The sequence below is a fragment of the Martes martes genome (assembly GCF_963455335.1).
Source record: "Martes martes genome assembly, chromosome: 15".
NCBI lineage: Eukaryota > Metazoa > Chordata > Mammalia > Carnivora > Mustelidae > Martes > Martes martes.
Genome location: NC_137903.1, coordinates 15,645,283 through 15,667,755, shown reverse-complemented (window position 1 = coordinate 15,667,755; position 22,473 = coordinate 15,645,283). Strand labels below are relative to the sequence as shown.

The 22,473-nt window shown below is 41.3% G+C and overlaps 1 protein-coding gene across 2 annotated transcripts in view; it reads right to left on the bottom strand.

Annotated features, from left to right (window-relative positions):
* USH2A (usherin) overlaps positions 1-22,473 on the bottom strand; it is a gene marked incomplete at both ends in the record, with an annotated part of 700,457 nt that overhangs the window by 10,173 nt on the left and 667,811 nt on the right. For both annotated transcript variants that reach the window (XM_080825193.1, XM_080825194.1), the window contains 5 exons: positions 1,276-1,359; positions 1,949-2,125; positions 6,650-6,858; positions 7,803-8,041; positions 11,036-11,242. In XM_080825193.1, coding sequence (XP_080681319.1) covers positions 1,276-1,359; positions 1,949-2,125; positions 6,650-6,858; positions 7,803-8,041; positions 11,036-11,242 — 916 coding nt within the window. The remainder of the gene's footprint in view (positions 1-1,275; positions 1,360-1,948; positions 2,126-6,649; positions 6,859-7,802; positions 8,042-11,035; positions 11,243-22,473) is intronic.

Sequence of the window (22,473 nt, the reverse complement as noted above, 5' to 3'; positions counted from 1 at the left end):
CACATTCCAATTCTCATCTTAGCAATGAGCTTGCGGGCATTCTTGGGTAAGTTCTGGTGTCCCTTAGGCCTCCATCGGTCCACTCCACTTGTGGAAACACTGGAGTTGCTAAAAGAATACCAAATAGAGGCCCTGGGTGGCTCAGTGGGTTAAACATCTGACTCTTGATTTAGATTCAGTTCATGATTTTAGGGTCCTGAGATCATGAGATCAAGCCCCGAGCTGGATATGGAGCCTGCGTAGGATTCTCTCTTTCCCCCTGCCCCCGCCTCTCATGCTCTCTAAAAAAACCCAAAAACCAAAAACCAAATAAAGTCTACTCTAATCCACAACAGCTATGAAACGAAATGAGATAGACTATGTGGAATTGTGTTAGGTATTGTACAAAATTGTACATGGCATCCAGACATGTTAAGTCTGGAATCATAGAAATATATATACACACACACACACACACACATATATATATATATACACACACACATATATATATATAGTGATTGAAATTATCCTTGATAACAATATGTATGTTTACCTGTGTTTCAGAATTTTTGGACATTTGTATTAAAAAATCCTAACTATACATGCACACAAATTTGATATGATATTAGTTACTGGAATTTAAAATAAGGTATCAGTCCCAGTTCTGTTCTAATGGAAAAGATCTGGCATTTCTCTAACTCGCCCTTTGAAACTGTAAAGTATTAAACATGTTAGATTCAAAGATTGTAGGTAGAACTCAATTTAAAAGATGCTCCATAAAAATTACAATTTCATCTCTTCAGCTAAATTACTTGGTAATAACAATCAATCATAATCTTTTACAGACAATACAAGAGAGAAATCTCTCCAATTCTCCATTTTAGGCTCTGAATCTGCAATATTATCTCTATGATCAACACATATTGGCATTAGAGTATTTTTTCTCTTCCTCTGATCTCTTTTCTCTGACTTCCTCTATAAAGCACTTTTTTGGTAAACAAAGTCATTTAGCTCTTAACCGGCAGGATTTGTGTGCAGAAGAGAATTTAGTCATATCTCTCTGTGTATATAATTCAATGACTTGATATTTTAAGAGTACCACATGTCCTAACTCCTTGCCTGATGTAATTTCCATGAGAACCTTTAAAAATATTTCTTATAATACTTAACACAGTTCCTTCCATATAGTCTATGCTAATATATTAGCACAAGTATGTAGAAACGAACATATGCTTGTTTCTTTAGAAAAATGAACACGCTCTATACTAAATATAATAGGAGTTGCACATTTACCAAATCCGGTAGAGGTATCATATTGGACCACAGGCGTTTTAACACTTCCTTCATCTGTGGTGCAGATGACCTGGAAAAAGAAGGCTGGAGAAAAGGTACATGCCTCAGTCATTGAACACCTACAAAGAACGGGCAGGCTCTTTGAAGAGCAGCGTCTCACAGCACAGGAAAGTCTGGAAACAGTTTTCCAGCACAAGTTGTGAGGTTGTATCTAACAGGCAAACTTATTTCTAATATTAAAATTGCCAAGAAAAATAGCTTATCATCAGTGTAATAATAGTATATATTTATAAATAACAGAACTGAAGAAGCTTAGAGCTTATACAGCAAAACAAAACAAAATAACAACAACAACAAAAAAACCCCAAAAGAAGAATTAGAAGAATAAAGGATAATACACGGTGTATCTTGTTGTTCTGTACATGGTCTACACCTGTTCTTTCCAAAAGGTACAGGTGTTGGGGTGCCTGGGTGGCTCAGTTGGTTAAGTGACTGTTTTTGGCTCAGGTCATGATCCCGGAGTCCCAGGATCGAGTCCCGCATCGGGCTCCCTGCTCGACGGTGAGTCTACTTCTCCCTCTGACCCTCCCCCTTCTCTGGTCACCTTCCAGACAGACCCAAGGCGGGGACCCAGAGGTCCTGACGCGCTATGGAATGGGAGTCAGAAACGAACTTTTGTCCGCCGTCCTGGGTAGATAGAGGGTGGTGTCGAGCCCGCTATACACACGCTGGCCTCTGTCGGTCACCACGAACTCCTTCAGCGGGCCGTTCAGCGAGAAAGAGCCGCTCCAGTCCACACGCACCAGAGACAAATTGCTGTCCACCGAAAACAGGGCTCGGTACTGGGGCACTGTGGGGAGAAAGTTGTATGTTCTAAAAATGGTTACCTCGGAGTACATGTGTGTATATATAGGTCTTTTTTTTTTTTTTTAATATGGCCCCCCTCACCCCTAAATTGGATTGCTGGAACCCTTTATATTTTTCTCAGTGTTTTTTTTTTTTTTTAAAGATTTTATTTATTTACTTGACAGACAGATCACAAGTAGGCAGAGAGGCAGGCAGAGAGAGAAGGGAGGAAGCAGGCTCCCTGCTGAGCAGAGAGCCCGATGCGGGGCTCGATTCCAGGATGCTGAGATCATGACCTGAGCTGAAGGCAGCGGCTTTAACCCACGGAGCCACCCAAGCGCCCCACAGTGTTTTTTTTTTTTTAAAGAAACCTGGCATGGGGGGTTCACCAATGAGAACATGTGTGAAATGCTTTCTCAGCAACGTTGCACCTGCTTTCCAAAAAAAAAAAAAAAAAAAATCAATGGAGAGCAGTGTTTTATGAAATAAAACTATTAACATACAATGGTTGTGCTTACCAACATAGCCCTGGAGCTCATATTTTGTTGCATTTTCCCTCTTTTAACGGGTAAAGTATCCTTAACACTATTAACTACAGCAGATTGCTATTTTTCATATCGAATCAATATTTATTGCTACAAAGCCCCAAGGACTAGATGAAGTTAATATATTTTTTTTTCTCCAAACGAAACTGCTTAGATGGTGAATTATGTCCTTTTGGCACCCATTTATTTTTAAAGCTTTTTCTTGAACCGTTAGTTTGTTTTCTAAGATAGTTAAAAAGCCTTGCAAATAGCAATTCTACTATAATAATTCATTGCCCTGACTAATCAATCAATAGCATAGTACATTAGTATATCATCAAGTTCGGGTCTCCTAAGTATTATATCAGAGACAGAAGTGACTTGGTGTGCATGTTCTCTTTCCATTTTTCAGCCCCTTACTAAAACAAAGGAAAAACAATCTGTAACTGAGTCTCATCTTTTAAATGAATAATTTTTGCAGAAACAAATGAAGGGTTACCATATCATCTTGTCAAGTCAGAAGAGATTTATTTCATGAGATTTTGTTTTCTCCAAAATAATCAATACATTTGTAACAGCACTAAGATCCATCTATATACTAAATTGGCTTTTAAGAAAAGAAAAAAAGGGAGTGATGTAAATAAATTAGATACCCTTTTTTTTTCCCTATAGAAATTAGACCCATCTGTTGCTGATGCTAGGAAATATAACAAAATAAGGAATAATTATACTTTGGTCATCCCGGGGTTTAAACCACGAGACAACTTTGATTCTTACCTTTCAAAATAAGACCTTTTTATAAAGCCATAAGAAATATTTCTGCAAATACAAAAATCAGGGCTACAAAACCCTCTTTAAATATCTGTTTTTCCAACACAAAGTTTGTCCAACATCACAATGGAATGTACTGCTGTATTTGTGGCTTCTTTCTGTCACTTAATTCAGTAGATTTCCTTCGTAACAGTATAAAGAAAGAGGAGACTTGTAAACAGTACGAAAATAGAAAGAGAGGAGCTTTATTTGCTTTGTAGGACACAGAGATCTTCCAGAGGAAAGAGTAATTAAACAACCAAAATTGTCAAAAATAATGGATCTGGAGACTGAGAAAAGAGGAAAAGCCACTATGCCCTTTGCACCTGATGTGTTTTATCTCATTTAATCTTCAAAACCATCTGGTAAGAATTAGTTGCTAATTTTTCAGGTTCTGAGGAGCTAAGTAACTTGCTTAATGTCAGTTAGTGGCAGGAGACCCTGGATCTGAACCCAGACCCGCCAACCGTGAAGCTCAGGCTTGAATGTTCCCAAGAAGTCCGTGAGGGTGAAAAATGTCCCCCGATTGTCACTCTGGGGGTCAAGGGCAAACTGAGGAAGAGAATTTCATGCAGTGACGAGGTGAAAATCAGTCTGGAGGAGGTTAAAGGGGGAAATGGGAGGAAAGACAATGGGCAAAGACAGGAAGAGCATCCTTGAGACAAGTCTGGCTGTGAAGGGAGGAGTGCGGCGGGCAGCAGGGGGGACGTGGGGGAGAGAAACAGCTGTGACTCCAACTGGGATACACCGAAGGTCTCGGAGAGGAGGATGGTCAGCGGCGAAGGGGCTGTTTTTGAAGCTGAGGTGGGATTATTTCAGGTGGAAGGACCACCGTCCTCGTTGCAGACAGAAATGAAACCAATTGCAGGGGAGTGTGGTGGTCTGGGGTGCGAAAGGAGCAAACTTCTGACTGGTGACCTGTCTTTTCCTGGTGAATTTGGAGGCAAGGAGTTCTGCAGAGAATATAGGAGAGGCGGGCGAGGATAGGATGAGTGTGTGTGTGTGTGGGGGGGTGGGGGTCGGGGCAGGGGGCGAAGGGTGGGAAGATGTGGGAGGCTTGAGCAGGGTAGAGGAGGTCTGAAATCTTTCTGACAGACCAGGGTAACACAGTGGAACTGAGGGTGCTGCTGAGCTGGGGGGTCTTGACCTTAGAGTAACAGTTTCACTGTCTAGGGTGGCAATGGGCAGGTGACTTCAGCTCTGGCCTTGGTTTGGGATCACTTCATGGTGCAGCTTCCAGAGCCTCTGATCAGTTTCTGGTCTACGTGAACGGCATCTTGGAATTGTCATGTATGGTCCACGGTCCTGCTTCAGCCTTCTTTTCTGTATATTTGGATAATAGCATTGACTTCATCGGCTTGTGCTGAGGGTTATTTGTAAATTCCCCGAACAGTGCCAGGACCAAGCCTCTCTGAGTGACGTGTTGCTAACATCCTGCCATGTCGCCCAGTCACATTAAGGTCTTTGTATGAGGCAGTGGACTATTGTGAATGTGTAACTCTTACTTTTAAGAAATGCCAATGCCAGGGGCGCCTGGGTGGCTCAGTGGGTTAAAGCCTCTGCCTTTGGCTCAGGTCATGATCCCAGGGTCCTGGGATCGAGCCCCACATTGGGCTCTCTGCTCAGCAGGGAGCCTGCTTCCCTTCCTCTCTCTCTGGCTGCCTCTCTACCTACCTGTGATCTCTGTCTGTCAAATAAATAAATAAAATCTTAAGAAAAAAAAAAAAAAAGAAATGCCAATGCCAAACCCTGAGGATGAGATTATAATTTAATACAATATGACTGGAAAGCCTATTTGTGATAAGTATCCAAAGCCTTAAAATATTAAAATATTTGATACAGTAAATTCCATTCATTGAAATTGAATTTAAAGATGATGAGACATTCAAAGATGGGTTCACAAAGAAATTTCTCACCACACTTGTAAAGGAAAATATTAGAACAACTAAAATGTCCGACCAATTCTATAGGATGGAAAATTATAAAGCCATTCAACTTGGTGGCTAAAGCTTTTTTAATGTCACGGGAAATGCAAATAAAATAATGTCAACTATAAAAAGCAGACTATGAAATTTCCATTAGAGTATGATCTCAGCCACATAATAGAAGTTGCATGAGAAAAGGACTAAAGGAATCAATTATGCCAAAATACTAATGTGGTTGCCTCTGGGTGGTGGGATTATAAGCAGGACTGGCTTTACGGGTGTGGGAACGGCACAGGTGCTTGGGCCTCTCACATAAAGTCATGAAATTAGTTTGATGCTCTATTGTCACGGTCTTGAGAGTCTTAGTGATTTTTGAATAAGGGGCCCCATAACTTTACTTTCTACTGTGCCCTGCACATGATGTAACTGGTTCTGACTATAAGTACTAATTTTATTCTTTTTAAAAATATTTTGTTTATTTATTTGACAGAGAGCGAGAGAGAGAATACAAGAAGGGGCAGTGGGAGAGGGAGAAGCAGGCTTCCCACCGAGCAGGGAGCCCCCCGGACATGGGGCTCGATCCCAGGACCCTGGGATCATGACCTGAGCCAAAGGCAGATGCTTAACGACTGACCCACCCAGGTGCCCCTACTAATTTTATTCTTAGTATTTTTGTATTTGTTATTTTTTTTGAAGTTTATTTATTGAAGTCATCTCTATACCCAACATAGGGCTCAAACTCATGACGCCAAGATCAGGAGTCGCATGTTCTTCTGATCAAGCTAGCCAGGTACCCTATTTTTGTATCTGTCATTTTTAAACAATGGATACATATACCTTATAAATTCTGAAAAGAAGTTATTTTATAAAAATGTAAGGAGGCCCCAATTTATTAGTTAATTGTTCTGCTTTTCTTGACAGTGCCATATCTCAATGCTTTCTGGAAATGCTTTCTGGATTATTCCATGCCATGTAATTTGAAAAGAAAAGGAGTGGCAAACTAAAAAAAAAAAAAAAAAGATAATAATAATAATAATCTCAGGGGCACCGGGTGGCTCAGTGGGTTAAGTGCCTGCCTTCTCAGGAACTGGGAGCTGCTCAGCAGGGAGCCTGTTCTCCCCATCCCTCTGCCTGCAGCTCCCCCTCCTTGCCAACAAGCTCTCTCTCTCTGTCAAATAAATAATTAAAATCGTTAAAACAACAACAACAACGAGTGTCTCCAGGCTACCCCCTACCTCTCTGGCTGATGGTGGCAGCACTTCTACTCACGTTCCCTTTGGGTGATGAAGCGGATCCAGTCTGAAGCCACACTGCCCACCTCGTTGTGGGCCACCACCCGCAGGCTGTAGGTGGTGTAGGGCTGGAGGCCCTCCAGGCGGGCCGTGGGCCCCGGCCCCGAGTACTTGGTCTCTGCTTGGCTGGGGGTACACGGCAGGGCTAAATCCGGAGGGCAAGCCACGTGGAGCTGAAGTTCGTAGCTAGAAGGAGAAAGCAGGCGTAAGATTAGTGTCACTTTCTTTGAAAACGGGGTACGTTTTGTGAGGACACATTTTGTGTTCACAGAACCACCAGCTCTTTCTGAGTCACACCTGCGGGAAACTGCTCTCCGCAACCCTCTGCGTAAAGCAGCAGCAGGTGTAGCTGGGCAGACTCGCACGTGCTCACGGATGCGGTCCCAGCAATCCTTGCTGGTAGAGGGAGGGCAGGTCTCTCTTTTCGGAGAAGAGTGTAACACCGTTCTCCTCTGCTGAAAATAGAGAATGTCTTTTTTTAAACCAATAAATGAAAACCAACCAGCCAACCAACCAACCAACTAAAACAAAACAATATCTTTTTGTCCAGATGATTTTGAGTGAAATACCTTCTTTGTTTTTCCAAATGGTGGCTCATGACATTTTAAGATTTTATTTATTTATTTGACAGAGATCGCAAGCAGGCAGAGAGGCAGGCAGAGGGCGAGGGGGAAGCAGGCTCCCTGCTGAGCAGAGATCCCGATGCGGGGCTCGATCCCAGGACCCTGAGATCATGACCTGAGCTGAAGGCAGAGGCTTTAACCCACTGAGCCACCCAGGCGCCCCGGTTCACAACGTCTTAAATTGGATCAAGGAAATTCCGTTGCTCATGTTCCAGCTGAGGCCTCCGCAAGGAGTAATTCCAGGGAACCACGAGGGGGAGCCTCCTTCACTGAATGCAAACGCACCGCATCATCTTTCTTACTTAAAGACAGTGTGGTCGTTCGCCTTTCTATCTAGTTGATTTTGTGATTTAAACACTTGGCAGGGAACATGAAGACTCAAATCCACTGACTCGTCTGTTTTGCTGTAGTGTTTGCTCAACAAGCACGGGCTGCTTGGCCGCACGGGGCAGCTCCGCGTGCACGTGCCTCGCCGCGGCTCGTCCGTGCTCCCGCCCGGTCCCTTACCCTTGGAGGACGCCGTTGGGGCGCAGGGGCGGGCTCCACTGGAACGAAGCTGTCCTCGAGGCCAGCTCCTGGATCTGCGGAGAGGACAGTCCCGCGGGCGGAGCAGGCTGAGTTCTCAGCTCGGCGGTTGGCCCTTTGCTGCAGCAGTCGAGGCAGGTGCAGGCCTCCACGCCCACCGAGTACGTGCTGAAGGGCTGCAGGCCGCGAAGGGTCTGCTGGGCCGCCGCGCCTTCCGACAGCTGTGGGGAGACGGGGACACTCCGTGAGGCCGGCCGCGGGTCACCGACGACGCACACCTGCGGATCCCGTGTCTCAGGTCCTACGAAGGGAGGGCCCTGCTCCGTGCCCTGGGAGAGGCCCCGGAGCCATTAGCAGTGCCTTTGCCCTTGGAATGGCCAGGCTGCTTGGAAAGGCCTAACTTAACCACGCAAAACATGTGATGATGTAAGAGAAGTTTGACCTAACAGGACAGAAATCGCAAGGCATAATAGTGTTTATCCCTATAGAAAGATGATAGAATATGACATAAAACATGCAAAAAATATATATAATAATGAAATACAATTATAAAAATTATAAAAATGAAAAATATATAAAGATTTATTTACTTATTCAGAGAGACGGAGAGAGAGAGTGCGCCACAGGAGGGACAGAGGGAGAGAGAGAATCCCAAGCAGACCCACACCGAGCACGGAGCCCTCCGCAAGGCTCGATCTCACTACCCCATCATCATGACCTGAGACAAAACCAAGTCAGAAGTGCCACCGACTGCACCACCCAGGCACCCCACAAAATATTTCAGATTTTTATTTAAATTCCAGTCAACATACAGTGTAGCGTTAGTTTCAGGTGTAGGATTTAGTGATTTGTCACCTCCATACAATGCCCCATGCTCATCATAGGACGGGCACTCCTTAGTCCCCAGCACCTATTTCATGTATCCCCCCCAACCCCCACTCACGTTCCCTCTGGGAGTTTGTCCTCTATAATTAAGAGTCTGTTTCTTGGTTTCCCTCTCTCCTTCTTTCTTTTATGATCATTTTTGTTTCTTAAATTCCACATATGAGGGGCACCTGGGTTGCTCAGTGGGTGAACCGTCTGCCTTCAGCTCAGGTCATGATCCCAGGTCAAGGGATCCCAGGGTCTGGGATCAAGTCCTGCATTGGGCTCCCTGCTCAGCAGAGAGCCTGCTTCTCCCTCTTACCGCCACTCCCCCTGCTTGTGTGCGTGCTCTCTCTCTCTCTGTGTCTGACAAATAAATAAATGAAATCTTTAAATTCCACATATGAGTGAAGTCATATGGTATTTTTCTTTCTCTGACTGACTTATTCCACTTAGCTTAATACTCTCTAGGTCCAGCCATGTCATCACCAACAGCAAGATTTCATTCTTTTTTAAGGCTGAATCAACTACACAGTATATATATATACTATGTGTTCTTTGTCCATTCATCAGTCAATGGACACTTGAGCTATTTCCATAATTTAGCTATTCTAGATAACGCTGCTATAAATATCGGATGCATGTATCCCTTTGCATTTTGGTATCATTTGGGGAAATACCTAGTAGTGCTATTGCTGGGTCATAGCGTAGTTCCGTTTTTAACTTTTTGAGGAACCTCCATACTGTTTTCTAGAGTGGCTGCACCAGCCTGCGTTCCCACCAACAGAAAGTCACAAAATACTGATCAAATTCTGTGACCGTCAGAATAATGCCTTTTCAAAAAACAAAATCTGTATTTCAATTATATTTGTAGTCAATATTCACGAAGGTCCATACTTTGTCATTGTTATCTGTATGTGTTTTTTGGGCCAAAATTTCCCTCAAATCCATGTTAGAGTGAATATTTAAGGACTTGAAATATAATTTATGTATTTGTATATGTTATGTTTTTTGTATTTTATGTATATGCCAGAGCTTGAAAGTCTATCTTTTCCCCAACGGTGTTGGTATATATGAAATACATTCTTTTTCTCAACTATCTTTATTGTGTTATAAACTTTTTGGTTTACTTGGAACATGTTTTTTTTTTTTTTTATCTCATTGTGGTTTTATTAAGAACTCTTTGGAACAAAAGAGTTCAGAAACTGGAATACGAATTTTTACATTCACACAAGCAACATGTAATTAAGAAGAGTTATCTGCTATTTAAAAAATGCATACAATGCACTCTAAATATAAATTATTTTAGTTTATTAATATTATCATTTTATAACCATGGATAATCAAGGGTTGATTGTATTTACATCATCTATATTTATTGAATATGAAGCCCTGTAGAAAATATGCTAATATTCTTTTAACATTCAATACGAGACCTCCTTCCTTGCAAGTTGTCTTCTGAAATTGTGTTTCAATACCTGGAACACTGGCCTCAGAGGACTTCTCCACACTGACCCAAACTGTTCCCCAAATTGTTCTAAATAATTTATAATGTCATAGTAGGGTCTGCACAACTTGTCCATGAGGTTGTTTTGTGTGTGTGAACAAAGTTATAATCTACATGTACGAGAAACATGAGAGTGTTACACACAGAGAAGACGCTTCCTCCCTCTGGCTGTCAGGCTCTTTGTATAAATAATGTAGGAACTGGTCTAGTTCATTGTTAGGGTCTCTTCAGCCAGCGGCTTTGTTAAAACACAGTGTGAAAGATGATTTCTCTAAACTGTCCGGTGTGTCTCCCTCATGTACCCCAAACGTGCCAATGCACAAAGAGCGGAGCGAGAGTTGTGTTGGCTAAGCTCTTCTGCTCTCTTCTAAAGCGCTGGAACTTTCTTGAAGTCACCAAAGAAAGACGGAGTTTTCAGTGTGTTTTTAGAGATCTGCTCATGTCAGAAAGGGGAATCCAAGGATAGTCTTTGCTCTGTTTTTTCCTTCTCATATTAACATTTACACCACCAATGGCCATATGTTGGCCTGTTACTGTAGGTCAATACTTGACATGCATTTTCCAATTAAATTAAATTAATTGTCGCTATAGTCCTAGGTTTCTTACATTTGTGGAGTCTTTAACACCTTTAGCACTTCTGTCCCTGAATACTTACATAGTTTCTGTATGCTTCCTAACACTCACCATTTCTCTCCAATGATCTTTGTGCTGAGTTCATCACGGGTAATGGAGAACAGAGGGGGAAGAAAGAAGTCTCAAGGAGAAGAAACGGCCAGGGCGCCATAGTCTATTTTTACAGAATTAACCAGTTCTGGATTTTTGTTCAGAGTACTCTGCTACTCACCACTGTCTCTGATCCACTGGTGTTGGAGAACAGCCTGTAGAGACTGATGATTCCGTTGGGCTTCCCAGGGGCGCTGATGTTGACCACCGCTTGGGTGGAAGAGACTTCATGAAACGTGGGGGCCCTGAGACCTTCTGGGGGGGCAGGCCCAGTTTTACACCATGTCCAGGGACTGGGGGCTTTTCCTGCTGAATTCACTGCCCAGACCTCCAAAGAGAAATCGATAAGACCACTCAAAAGCAAGGTAACTTCAGGCTGAAAGAGAAGCTGGCAACCCAAAGCAACCAAACACAACAGAATGAGATAAACTTGGATCTTGCAACTTTGTAATCACAGAGGAGAGCAGGTCCTTCCTCTTTTTTTGCCTTTGGCCATGTGAACACAAAGAGAGCCGATTAGGAGCCCTAATTTCAGAGTGCAGCAGGCTGATTAAAGGCTAATGAAAAGCTCCTCGTCTCTGCGTGGAGTGCAGAGTGATTTTGTCAGTTTTTGCAACCTGAATGGATCTGCAGACTACATAAAACTCAGCAATTCTTAAACACTGTCCCCACCAAATCTGCATGAAAATTAAATTTTCCTTTCATCAAGGAGGGAATAAACATATGGAAGGATGTATAATCTTATTTATCAAGGACCATTTGTATAATTAAACACGAATATCCTAAAAGGTTGCCTTAGGTCGTCATTTGCATGAGTAAGTAATTTGTAGAATGTCAGGTACAATAGACAGAGTAGATGGATGTGTGAGTGTATAGGGTTAAATTAGGCCCAATAACAGCCAACTACACAGTGATCAATCAGAATGATAGATCTAAATGGCAATACAAGAAGACTGTCTGCGTGTTTAGGAGTAGGAGTATTCCTTAGTAAGCTTTCATGTTGTGCAAATCTAACTTTAAGAAATCTTTCTTGTTCAGGATATATATATATATATATATATATATATATATTTTGTGCTTTAAAGTCTGGAGAACTTGTTTGATTCTACAGTACGTACCTGCCAGGTGTGCAGGGTTGAAAAAGCATGCAGAACATTCAAACTATGAGAAGCTTAGGGACAGACCGTAGACTACTCTGCAATGACAGCTTAGCTCTGTTTTTGTCTCTTCTACTTTTGCATCAATAGTATCTTCCAGAGAACAGACATCAGAAAGAGTTTTGGTATTTAGGCCCAACTTTTATCAGTGTTTCCACACCTTTTTTTTTCTTAGTGGTTTCCTCTGGAAGAGTAAACTTTCTGATGTTGAACTGCTCTCACATTGTTGTCAAATGCAATTCCCCAGTCCCTCGCTGGTAGGATTGCCAGAAGCCCCATTTTTAAGAGACAACTAACCTCCTTCCAGAGCAGAACTTACCCTTTCTTAAGAGCTCTGACACTTTCTTCTCACCAGGTGCGTAATAATCACACCCATTTGTATAAAGTCTACAATTTACAAAACACTTTAACAGGCCTTATCTGACTTAGTCCTCCCAACACAACTCGGGAGGGTGGCTGGAGAGTGTGTGCTCAGCCCCCTTTACCCCTGAGAAAATCAAAGCTCGGAAAACGTCAACTCTCCTGGGTAACGGAAGTTACCAAAGCTGAGATGAGAATTCTGTTCTCCAATAAACTCCCTTATTGCTCTTTCCAGTAAACCATACGCCAGCCGCACGCAGAAGGAAGACACTCAGGATCATGGACATTAGACACATACTGGCAGTTCTGGAGTCGGGAAAATTAGCCTGCGAGGATAGAGGGGTCCAGGCTGCCCACGGCGAGGGTGTGCTTATTTTCATGGGCACAGGGAAGTAGGGAGCAGCGCACTGTCTTGGCAACGGGAGAACGTTTCATGGAAACCACACTGTGACTGCGGCTACTCTTCCCGTCCCCTCTGAAGTGACAAAGTCAGTCTTGGCATGGGGACAGTAGGCTTGGAGTTTATTGGTGACAAGGTCAGATTTCAGAGCTAATGAGAGAGTCCCTGGCTTCTCAGTCAGCCCCAAACCAACCTCTCTTTTTTTTTTATACTTAGGTAATTATTATTTATTTGCAAAGATCTTCTAAAAAACTTCTCATAAAAGTAATCTAATTTTATTTTACTTTTTAATTTTTAATTTTAATTTAGTTAACAGAGAGTGTATTATTCGTTTCAGGGGTAGAATTTAGTGATTCATCAGTTGCATACAAAAGCCAGTGCTCACTACATCCCGTGTCCTCCTTAATGCCCGTCACCCAGTCACCCCCTCCCCCCCCACCACCTCCCTTCCAGCAACCCTGTTTGTTTCCTAGAGTTAAGAGTCTCTTATGGTCTGTCTCCTCTGTTTTCATCTTATTTTATTTTCCCTTCCTATATGTTCATCTGTATTGTTTCTTAAATTCCACATATGGATGAAATCGTATGGTATTTGTCTTTCTCTGAGTGACTTATTTTGCTTAGCATAAGACCCTCTAGTTCCATCCCCATCATTGCAAATGGTAAGATTCATTCTTTTTGATGAATATCACATCCATTTATCCGTCCGTCAGTGGACATCTAGACCAACCTCTTCAATGCAAATATCTTTCCAGGATGTAGGGGAGAACATTTTTTTATTACACAGAGAGTGACAAAGTTTGAAAAGAAAATATTCTTGGGGAAGGGATGCAAAATAAGGTATACATATTAATGTCAAGTTCTTTGCCAAGAGTAGGCCTCTGTTTGGTGATTTAAGGTATTAAGAGGTAAACTGAAGCATATTAAATTTTTTTTTTTTTTTTAGTTTATTTGCACAAAAAACAATTCTAATGGGGCAGCACCAAACCAGAAGTGGTTAGGAGCACCTTGCCGACAGAAGCCAGAGGAAAAACTTCCACGGGGAAGGTACAGAAGCAAAGAAAGGAAATGATTTGGTTGGCTATAGCTCAAAGCCTACTAGCAGTGTTAGATGGGTTGTTCTTAGTGTTGTGATTTTGTAATCTTGAGTCACTGACCAGCTTAGATTTTGGTTTGTTTATATAGGCCTTTAAAGCAGTAGAGCTACCTCAGATGAATGACCTCCCTATTTAATTAAATAAAGGGCATATAGAATTTTAGTAGAGGCCACAATGGATGGGAAAGAAAACAAGAGGAAAATAAAAGTAGATGTAATAAAATAAAAATTCAGCAAGTTGTCAATTACTGAGCACCAATAGGCGACAGCAGTGGTGTGGGTATGGGGATGTTGAAAAAAAAAAATGAAATAAGTATAACCCATAGAAAGTGCTTAGTATAGGTCTGGCCCCAGATTATGAACATTTGTTTTGCTTTCATTTTTGATGTAGTTGTAGTATTATGAATACCATTAAGGCTTTTTAATGCTGGTGTTGTCAGATAAAAACTAAACCTCACACCTTCCTGTCTTAGAGGAGTTTTTACAGGGTAGAGTCCTATTTCTAAAATGTGATTTAATCCATGGTATTTTAAAACACTTGAGCCTCAGTATTATAGTGTTTCCCTGTATTTCTGTCAAAATGTTCTGTTCATAAAAATAGGCAATTCGAAATTCTTCATCATTAACTCAGAATAAATGTAAGACTCGGTGTCTTTTGTCTTTGATGGGAGACCTTCATAATATAGTGCTCTTTTTCTTAGTCTTTCTTTTTAGTATTCAATCAATTTGAGATCAAAATAGCATTCATATAAATCAACGTGTTTATGCAAAGCAGGATCAGCCTATTTACATGAGCTACTCTGGAAATGAAAGCAGTTACAATGAAGAGAAAGCTGACTGAAATAATGAAGAATTACGGATTTCACAAAACTTGTCCCACAAGGTAGTGTTTCTGTTATACCAAACAACCAGAAGAAAAGTAAAAAAAGAAACTGTCAATGGCATCCTGTTTGTCTACTGAGGCAAAAAGTCCTTTACCCTAAAATTGTGTGGATTTCTGCCTATGCTCAGTGAAGCAAGAAACAAGGTACTGAAATATAGTAGTTCAGGGTTCAGAATAAAAGTGCTAACAGAGGGGCCCCGGGGTGGCTCAGCTGGTTGAGCATCCCACTCGGTTTTAGCTCAGGTCCCAATCTCACTCAGGGTGGTGAGATTGAGTCCTGAGTTGGGCTCTACACCAAGCATGGAGTTGGCTTGGGATTCTCTCTCCCTCTGTCCCTCCCACTCATGTGGGCTCTCTCTCTCTCTCAAATAAATAAGTAAGTCTTAAAAAATGCTAACAGATATGCTTATGATTTCTACTGAGAAACAATGAGCCCAAGATTTGAGTCCATCTTTATAGGGCAGAGAAAGAAGCAGCAGAGATCCTACATGGGAAATTTTGAGTAATATGACCTGATCTTTTATTTTAATGAACCAATATAAAAATCAAGAAAAAAGAATGTCTTGTAAACATGGAGTGGCCTACTGTATCGATCTCTATTCTTTCTTTCTCTCATCTATCTAATCTATCCAACCATCCATCCATCCATCCAACCATCTATCCATCCATCCAACCATCCACCCATCCATCCATCCATCCAACCATCCACCCATCCATCCATCCATCCAACCATCCATCCATCCACCCATCCATCCATCCATCCATCCAACCATCCATCCATCCATCCATCCATCCATCCATCCATCCAACCATCCATCCATTACCACCTATTTACTTACCTTTTACCTAACTGACAAGCCAGTCCATCTGGTTTGTGATGCAAGATTTCATGTCATGATCATCGGGAACAAAAATGTGCTTTTTCTGTGTGGGTTGCTCACAGAAAATATGGGACGTATCGGTGGGGTGGGAGCAAGTAAACTTTATGAATTTCAAGTCAAAGTGACAAAAATTAAGGATACTCCATTTTTAAAATTTATTCACAATTTCCTTACTCCTACAGTAACCAGCTGAATATATTTACTCTTTTATAATAAACATGTGATTAAAGTTTTCACTAGAGCAGTTTATTATTTATGTTTAGTGAACACTTGCACACACACACACACACACACACACACACACACACAATTGTAGCTGTTAAGAGTTAGGAACCTCCCAATGAAGAGATGTTACAAACAAGAACAAGTTGGGACTGACTAAGTTGGGGTGTTCTCTTCTCTAACGTTTTGGTGGTAACCATGACAAGAGTTATAATGTAAGAAGATGTCAAAGAAAACACAGATGAACTACTTGGATAAAAACAAAACAACTAAATCCATTTAACCACAAATTCTATAATTGACTAGAAAAACAGATTATTTTCTGTTTATATTTTTGTTTTCAATCTAATTTAAAAAATCTAATCCGTGACTGTTACCATCTTTATGTTACTGTTCATTAAAGAAATGAAATTGTTCTTTATTACCCATCCCCCTCCAGGACTAATGACTGTATTTTGCCTTAAAAAATTTCGGTTACCTAGTGACAACAACTGCCACCAAGCTTCCAAAATCCCACTGCTGTGGAAATGGGTTTAATTGTCTCTTCTCCGTTTAAAACTGCCTTCTAGAAATCTTCCATTAGAGGAGCCTTTGTCAAAAAGTGTTCCTTGGCCATGATCGTCAAAATCATTTTGGGTACCTATATCAGAATTTGTGGCAAAAACGACCTTGGATTCTGTCTTTCCAACACATTTCCAAGTGATTCTTGTGCCCAAGATTGTTTGAAAAACACAGAAAGCTATTCTCTATAGCATGAGCTACAGAAATCTCGGCACTATACATTTAAAATTTCTATCATATGACGTCTGTTTAGAGCTGTACTATGCATTTCTTTTGTCATTACCTTCAGCCTTCAAAAAACCACAAAGCATGTACCTGTTTGCAGATGTTACAGTTGCATTAATCATCATAGATTTTATTACAGTGGTCATGGTTCCAAAGAGAACCAGAGTTCATTAGCTTTGTAGAACGACCATTTGCTACCTAGTGTTCACTCCAGGTATGACTTTCTTGAAATCCTGATATTTCTGAAACTTGTTGGATCCATCTTCCCCTTGCAGCGTATTATTCTAAATGCTCCCAACTCCTCTCAACACATTACTCCTTTTAATTTGCTTCCAAAAGGGAAGCAAGAATGTGTGAACAGAAGCATTTGTAATAATTGTTGTAAAAGAGACAGAGAGGGAGCCATGACTCTGCAGAGGACAGGGGAAAGGGAGATAGATCTCACAATCTTCCCAGAGTGGTAGCTCATTGTGTGCTTACGTTACTGTGCTAGTTATCCTTTAACCCACCTACACTCAGCTGTAGAGTTCAGTGCTTTGTCTTACATGAAGCTTTGGTACTTTGTAGCTTTCTGAAGTAACATTCCTTAGGAGTGATATTTTACAAGTATAGTCTTAATGCAAAGAGAAATTCTTTTTTTTTTTTTTTAAGATTCTATTTATTTATTTGACAGAGAGAGAGAGATCACAAGCAGGCAAGAGGCAGGCAGAGAGAGCGGGGAGAAACAGGCTCCCTGCTAAGCAGAGAGCCTGATTGGGGCTCAATCCCAGGACCCTAGGATCATGACCTGAGCTGAAGACAGAGGCTTTAACCCACTGAGCCACCCAGGCACCCCAACAAAGAGAAATTCCTAATGTAAATCTCCAGGGATTTCCTGATATGTTTTTCCATTATCGTATCATAAACAAATCTCCTCAGTTGTAAAAAATTTTATGATTCTTTTGGCTAAGAGATCATCATGTTACAAGTCTTGTTAAAGCCCAGGGAACAGCTCAGTGATGTCTACACTGTTAGCATCCAGTTGATATCTATTTTTCCGTATATTCATGCTCATTTTCCATACAAAAATGGAACGCAGGAATAACCAAAGTCAGCCAGTGATCTTTCACAGAAAACTTCTAATCTGTTGCCTTCTAATGTAAGTGACTGTTCTTGCCCTTGGAGCAATTTGAGATTTTGTTCTTTTTCCAGGCTGCTTATTAGAAGAGTTGTATTATAACTGTTACTCTCAAAGGATTAAGATCTGGAGGCATTTTTGAATCCTCTGCAACTTCTGGGATACTCTGTAACACGCTTCCTTGTGGAATAATGACCATTTTGGATAGCACCAAAGCATTTCAACAATACTGATGACATATTCTTATTGAACAGCACTAGGGAAGCAACTTCATTCTTTCTAAATCTAGGAAACGTGAATATATTTTTGTGACAATACACATCGGAAATAAACAAAACCCAACATGAATGTCCATATGCCAGTAATTAATAAGTAAAGTAAATAGGTTGCCTGTTAACAGACAAACAATTAAATTATTTGTTTCCTAGGGGTATGTAATGAGATTGTTATCAAATTCCCATGAGGGAGACAAATAGATATTAAAAAGGTCTTTCCAATACCTGTATTGGCTAAGGCCAACAGCTAATTCAATAGATTCGATCAAAATCACCACTTCTTTCACTGCTCCTGATTTATGACTTTGGCTGTAGTTAGTCATCACTCATTGCAGTTTGTTCTCCAGTGCTCATAAATTATGCCTCATAAATAAAAAGATACAATCAAGGAAATCATATCAATTCATCTACAACCTTGCAGTATATTTTCCCATGGCACTTACACTAATGCCTTTTTAAAGGGTAGCCTGTCGTGGGTTTCGAATGTTTGAAGAGCAATATGCCAAAACGGGCTTTGCCAGAATTGTGGTTAGAGAGACTCATAGCTAAAAAGAGAAGGCCATAAATCTGAAATTACATGATTACAAGATTATTTTATTTCATGAGAGGTCCTACAGGCTATAGTCATAAAGGACTGGCTTGCTGAAAAGCTCTGTGTAGCTGTCTATTTAACTATCTGTCTGATGTTCTTTCATCATCAAATGGACTTTTTCAACATCTGTTTGCATGACACTTTACTGGATATATTGTAGTTCTACTTCTACAGATATAGTCCCTGCATTCCAGGTTCCTTTCATCTGAAACACTTTGGATCAGACAAGATGGAACATGATTTTAATTGAATTCTGGGGCCCTGGGGAAGAAGGGTACAATAAGACGTTGCCTTCCTTTCTACTGGTACTTTTGAAATTCAGAGATATGAAGCTACTGAAGAAATTCTATGACACATTCCTTGCTAGAAATGGGTGTCTTCTGTCACTCGGGCTTAGCACACTGCCTTGGTCTTTGGAGTCACTCAATATATATGAATATGAGGGAGGGAAAACCGGTTTCAGTGTTAGTGGGAAATCCGAAAATTAGCCTCAATTTGATTTTAGTGATAATAATGAGAATTTGGAATTTATCACGTACTCCTTTTTATTGCCTCTATCTGTTCTCTCTGCGAGAAAATGGGAACCCAGTTCCATCCAGCTCTCATAGACGATACATAAAAGTAGTTAATGGGTTCACTGAGCACTTGCACTTTTATACGTGTATTATATGTACTAATTTATTTCATCCTCCCAACAATCCAACTGAGTTGGTATTATATTGTCACTGGTTTGTATGAGGAAATAGGCACAGACAAATTTCTGCAACTTGGAAGTGGTAGGGCTGGATTTCCAGTACAGGTACGTGATATTGAAGCCCAAACTCTGAACTGTTTGTATATAAGGTCATTGAGGGAAGACCTGGGCACATCTTCCAAGTGTTTGACTTCCCGCTCTGGGACTGTCCTAGAACCCTGCAGGGACTGGCTGTTTCTTCAGAGAGCAGCCTCAAAGTGAGATGGTGGGAATTACCACAAACATCATGGCGTCCATTCCTGCTCACATTTACCATGTTTAAACACTAGGGCATGTTACACAGAAGCAAACAGTATACACACACTTTCCATACTGCTCCAGACATGTAAAGGTAGTGATATTCCATTATATTAACTAAAATAATCGCCATACCCTACCAATATAACCCTGGACACATATATATTTTCCACAGTAAGTTGCTAGAGTAAGCTAGGATCACAGTCACTGATTATGATTAACATTTCCGGAAGTAACAGTACTTCCGGAGGTTATTTAATCATCCATTAATCCAATAGATACTGATTGAACCATCCCACGTGCCAGACACTGTTCTAGGAGTTAAGGAGACAACAGTGAACAAGGCTGGAGTTAACATCTGGGTGGGGAGAGGCAGTAAATAAACAAGCACAAAACGAATGGGTGGTATGTGTTAGAAAGGTAACAACTGGTAGTTTAAGCCATACAAGATACAGCGGCAGAGCAGAGAATGGTTGAATTACCCAGGAGGTTCTCTCGGGAGATGATAATCACGCTGGAATGCTAATGGCAAGGAGGCCACCATGTGAAGAACTAGGGGCAAAACATTCTGGGGAAAAGAGGAGCAAGTGGAAAGTCCCTGAGGCTGCGTTCTCAGAAGGCTGGTGCGGCCAGGCTTGGCGAGGAAGGGCCAGAGAGCGATCAGATGAGAACAGACCCGGACAAGGGAAAAGTCCCCATTGAACCAGAGAGGAGTTTGCATTTCGTGGGAAGCCAAGGGAAGTTTCCCAGCAGGGAACTGACTTAATCTGATGTACATTTTACAGAAATAACTGGATATTGATTACGTTTCATGAATTTATCTATTATAGTTTAATTTTATATGTGAGTGACAATGCCTCGGCCTTTAAATTAACTTAAAGTTTACAGCCACCCTACCGAGGTCGGTCTTTTCACCCCAGTTTTATGGGTAGGGAAACGAAGGCTTAAAGGGTTTAAATCACTTGCTGAGACTACAGAGCCAGTGAATCCTGGAGCCCGGATTAAATTCTGAGTCAGTTTACCTTTGCCGGGTCAGGATTCATGCCCCTGCTGGGGGTGACCTGAAGAAGCTGTGCTTCAGCGGAGCAATTACTGGGCTTGGGTCTGAGCTCTGATTCTGCTACTTCTTGGGTAACTTGCACAGTCATTCAGGCTCCTGATCATATAGAGGGAATAAGAAAACCTATGTCACAGGACTATACTGAGGTTTTTGTGTAAGAACATCTCTATAAGTTTCCAAGGAATGGATTGGTGGGTAAATACATTCATAAATATCTTTTTTTATTATGTTATGTTATTCACCATACAGTACGTCATTAGTTTTTGATGTAGTGTTCCATGATTCATTGTTTGCATGTAACACCCAGTGTTCCATGCAATGTGTGCCCTCCTTAATACCCACCACCAGACTAACCCATTCCCCCCACCCTCTCCCCTCTAAATATCTTATCAAGATTTTGAAAGCCCCTGAGCTGTATATAAATACAATTTGGAGCAACCATGGGGTGGGTTTAAGGACACAGCCTTTGGAACCTTAATCTCAGCTTCAAAGTCAAGCTCTTCTACTCACCAGCTGTATCCTGGGGCGTGTTAACAATCTTGCAAATCTTGCCATGCATCGTACTTCTAAATGTTATTACTAGTAATAGTCTTTATCTCAAATGGTTGTTATGAGTTAATATATGTAAAGCTCTTAACATATCACATAGTGAGCACAAAAACTAGTAACAGTTATTATATTATTCATGTGAAAAGTTAGGAGAGAGTGACTTGACTGCTTGGAAGAGAAAGTGGGACGAAGTAGCAATTCTGCAACTCACTGCTGGGTTCCGTGGGCTGCTACGGATCAACCACAGACTGGAAGACCCTTCAGGGCATTTCGAGTTGAGGCCACACCTCTGCGTGTCTTTCTCCAGGTACTTCTCTGCTCTAAAATTTTGAGCGTCAGAGCAAATTTACGCTTGACTTTTGAAAAATATTGTTTCTACATCAACATTTGTATCTTGAATGGAATTCTCTACTTTCCCTTATTATTAATGAAAATTTCTCAAATGCAACCCGAAGTCTAAGCGAAAGGAAACATTGGAGCAATTCACCGGATTCTTCAGAGAAAAGAATTTTACTTCCGGTTCCCATTGCAAACATGCCGTCGGCATCAAGGAGAGAAGTGCACAGCTTCCGAGATGCTTTTAGGCTTCTCAGTGATGATCAGACCCATCAACAGATAGATAAATCAATTCACCAGAGAGAGTCTCAACTATCTCCTTAAAGATTTCAATTGAAAGCATGCGATTTACTTAAGCATCTTAACATTTTTGTTTCCACCTGTAGATTTGATTGAACCATGGAGACCAAGACATTTATTTAGAATGTAATGGAAATATACCATCAGTAAGTACTTAAGGGCAATCCTCTTTAAGCTTTCAGATTTACTTAGCGTATTATCAATAATCATGGAGTGGCGAGCCAAAGCTTGCCAGGTGATCTTCTAGCCTGGAAAGGATTCCTCGTCACATACTGAGTGAGAAGCAGCACCGATCAGAGGTAGGGAGGCTATGCTAGGCATGCTCCCTTTGCTTCCAGATCCATTCTCTGCCCTGCTCTGTACACCGGGAAATGACTCTGAAGCTGCCTTAGGGATCTTCTCCTTCCTGTGGCTTCTTTCCAGCTGGATTTGATCAAAGGGAGGAGAGAGTTCAGTTTTTTCATGCCTCCTGATCCCTCTCTTTGGCACCCCAGTTTGTCAAAACGGCATTCTTTCTCTTTGGGGACAGCCCCTCTTCACTGACTGTAGCATTTGTG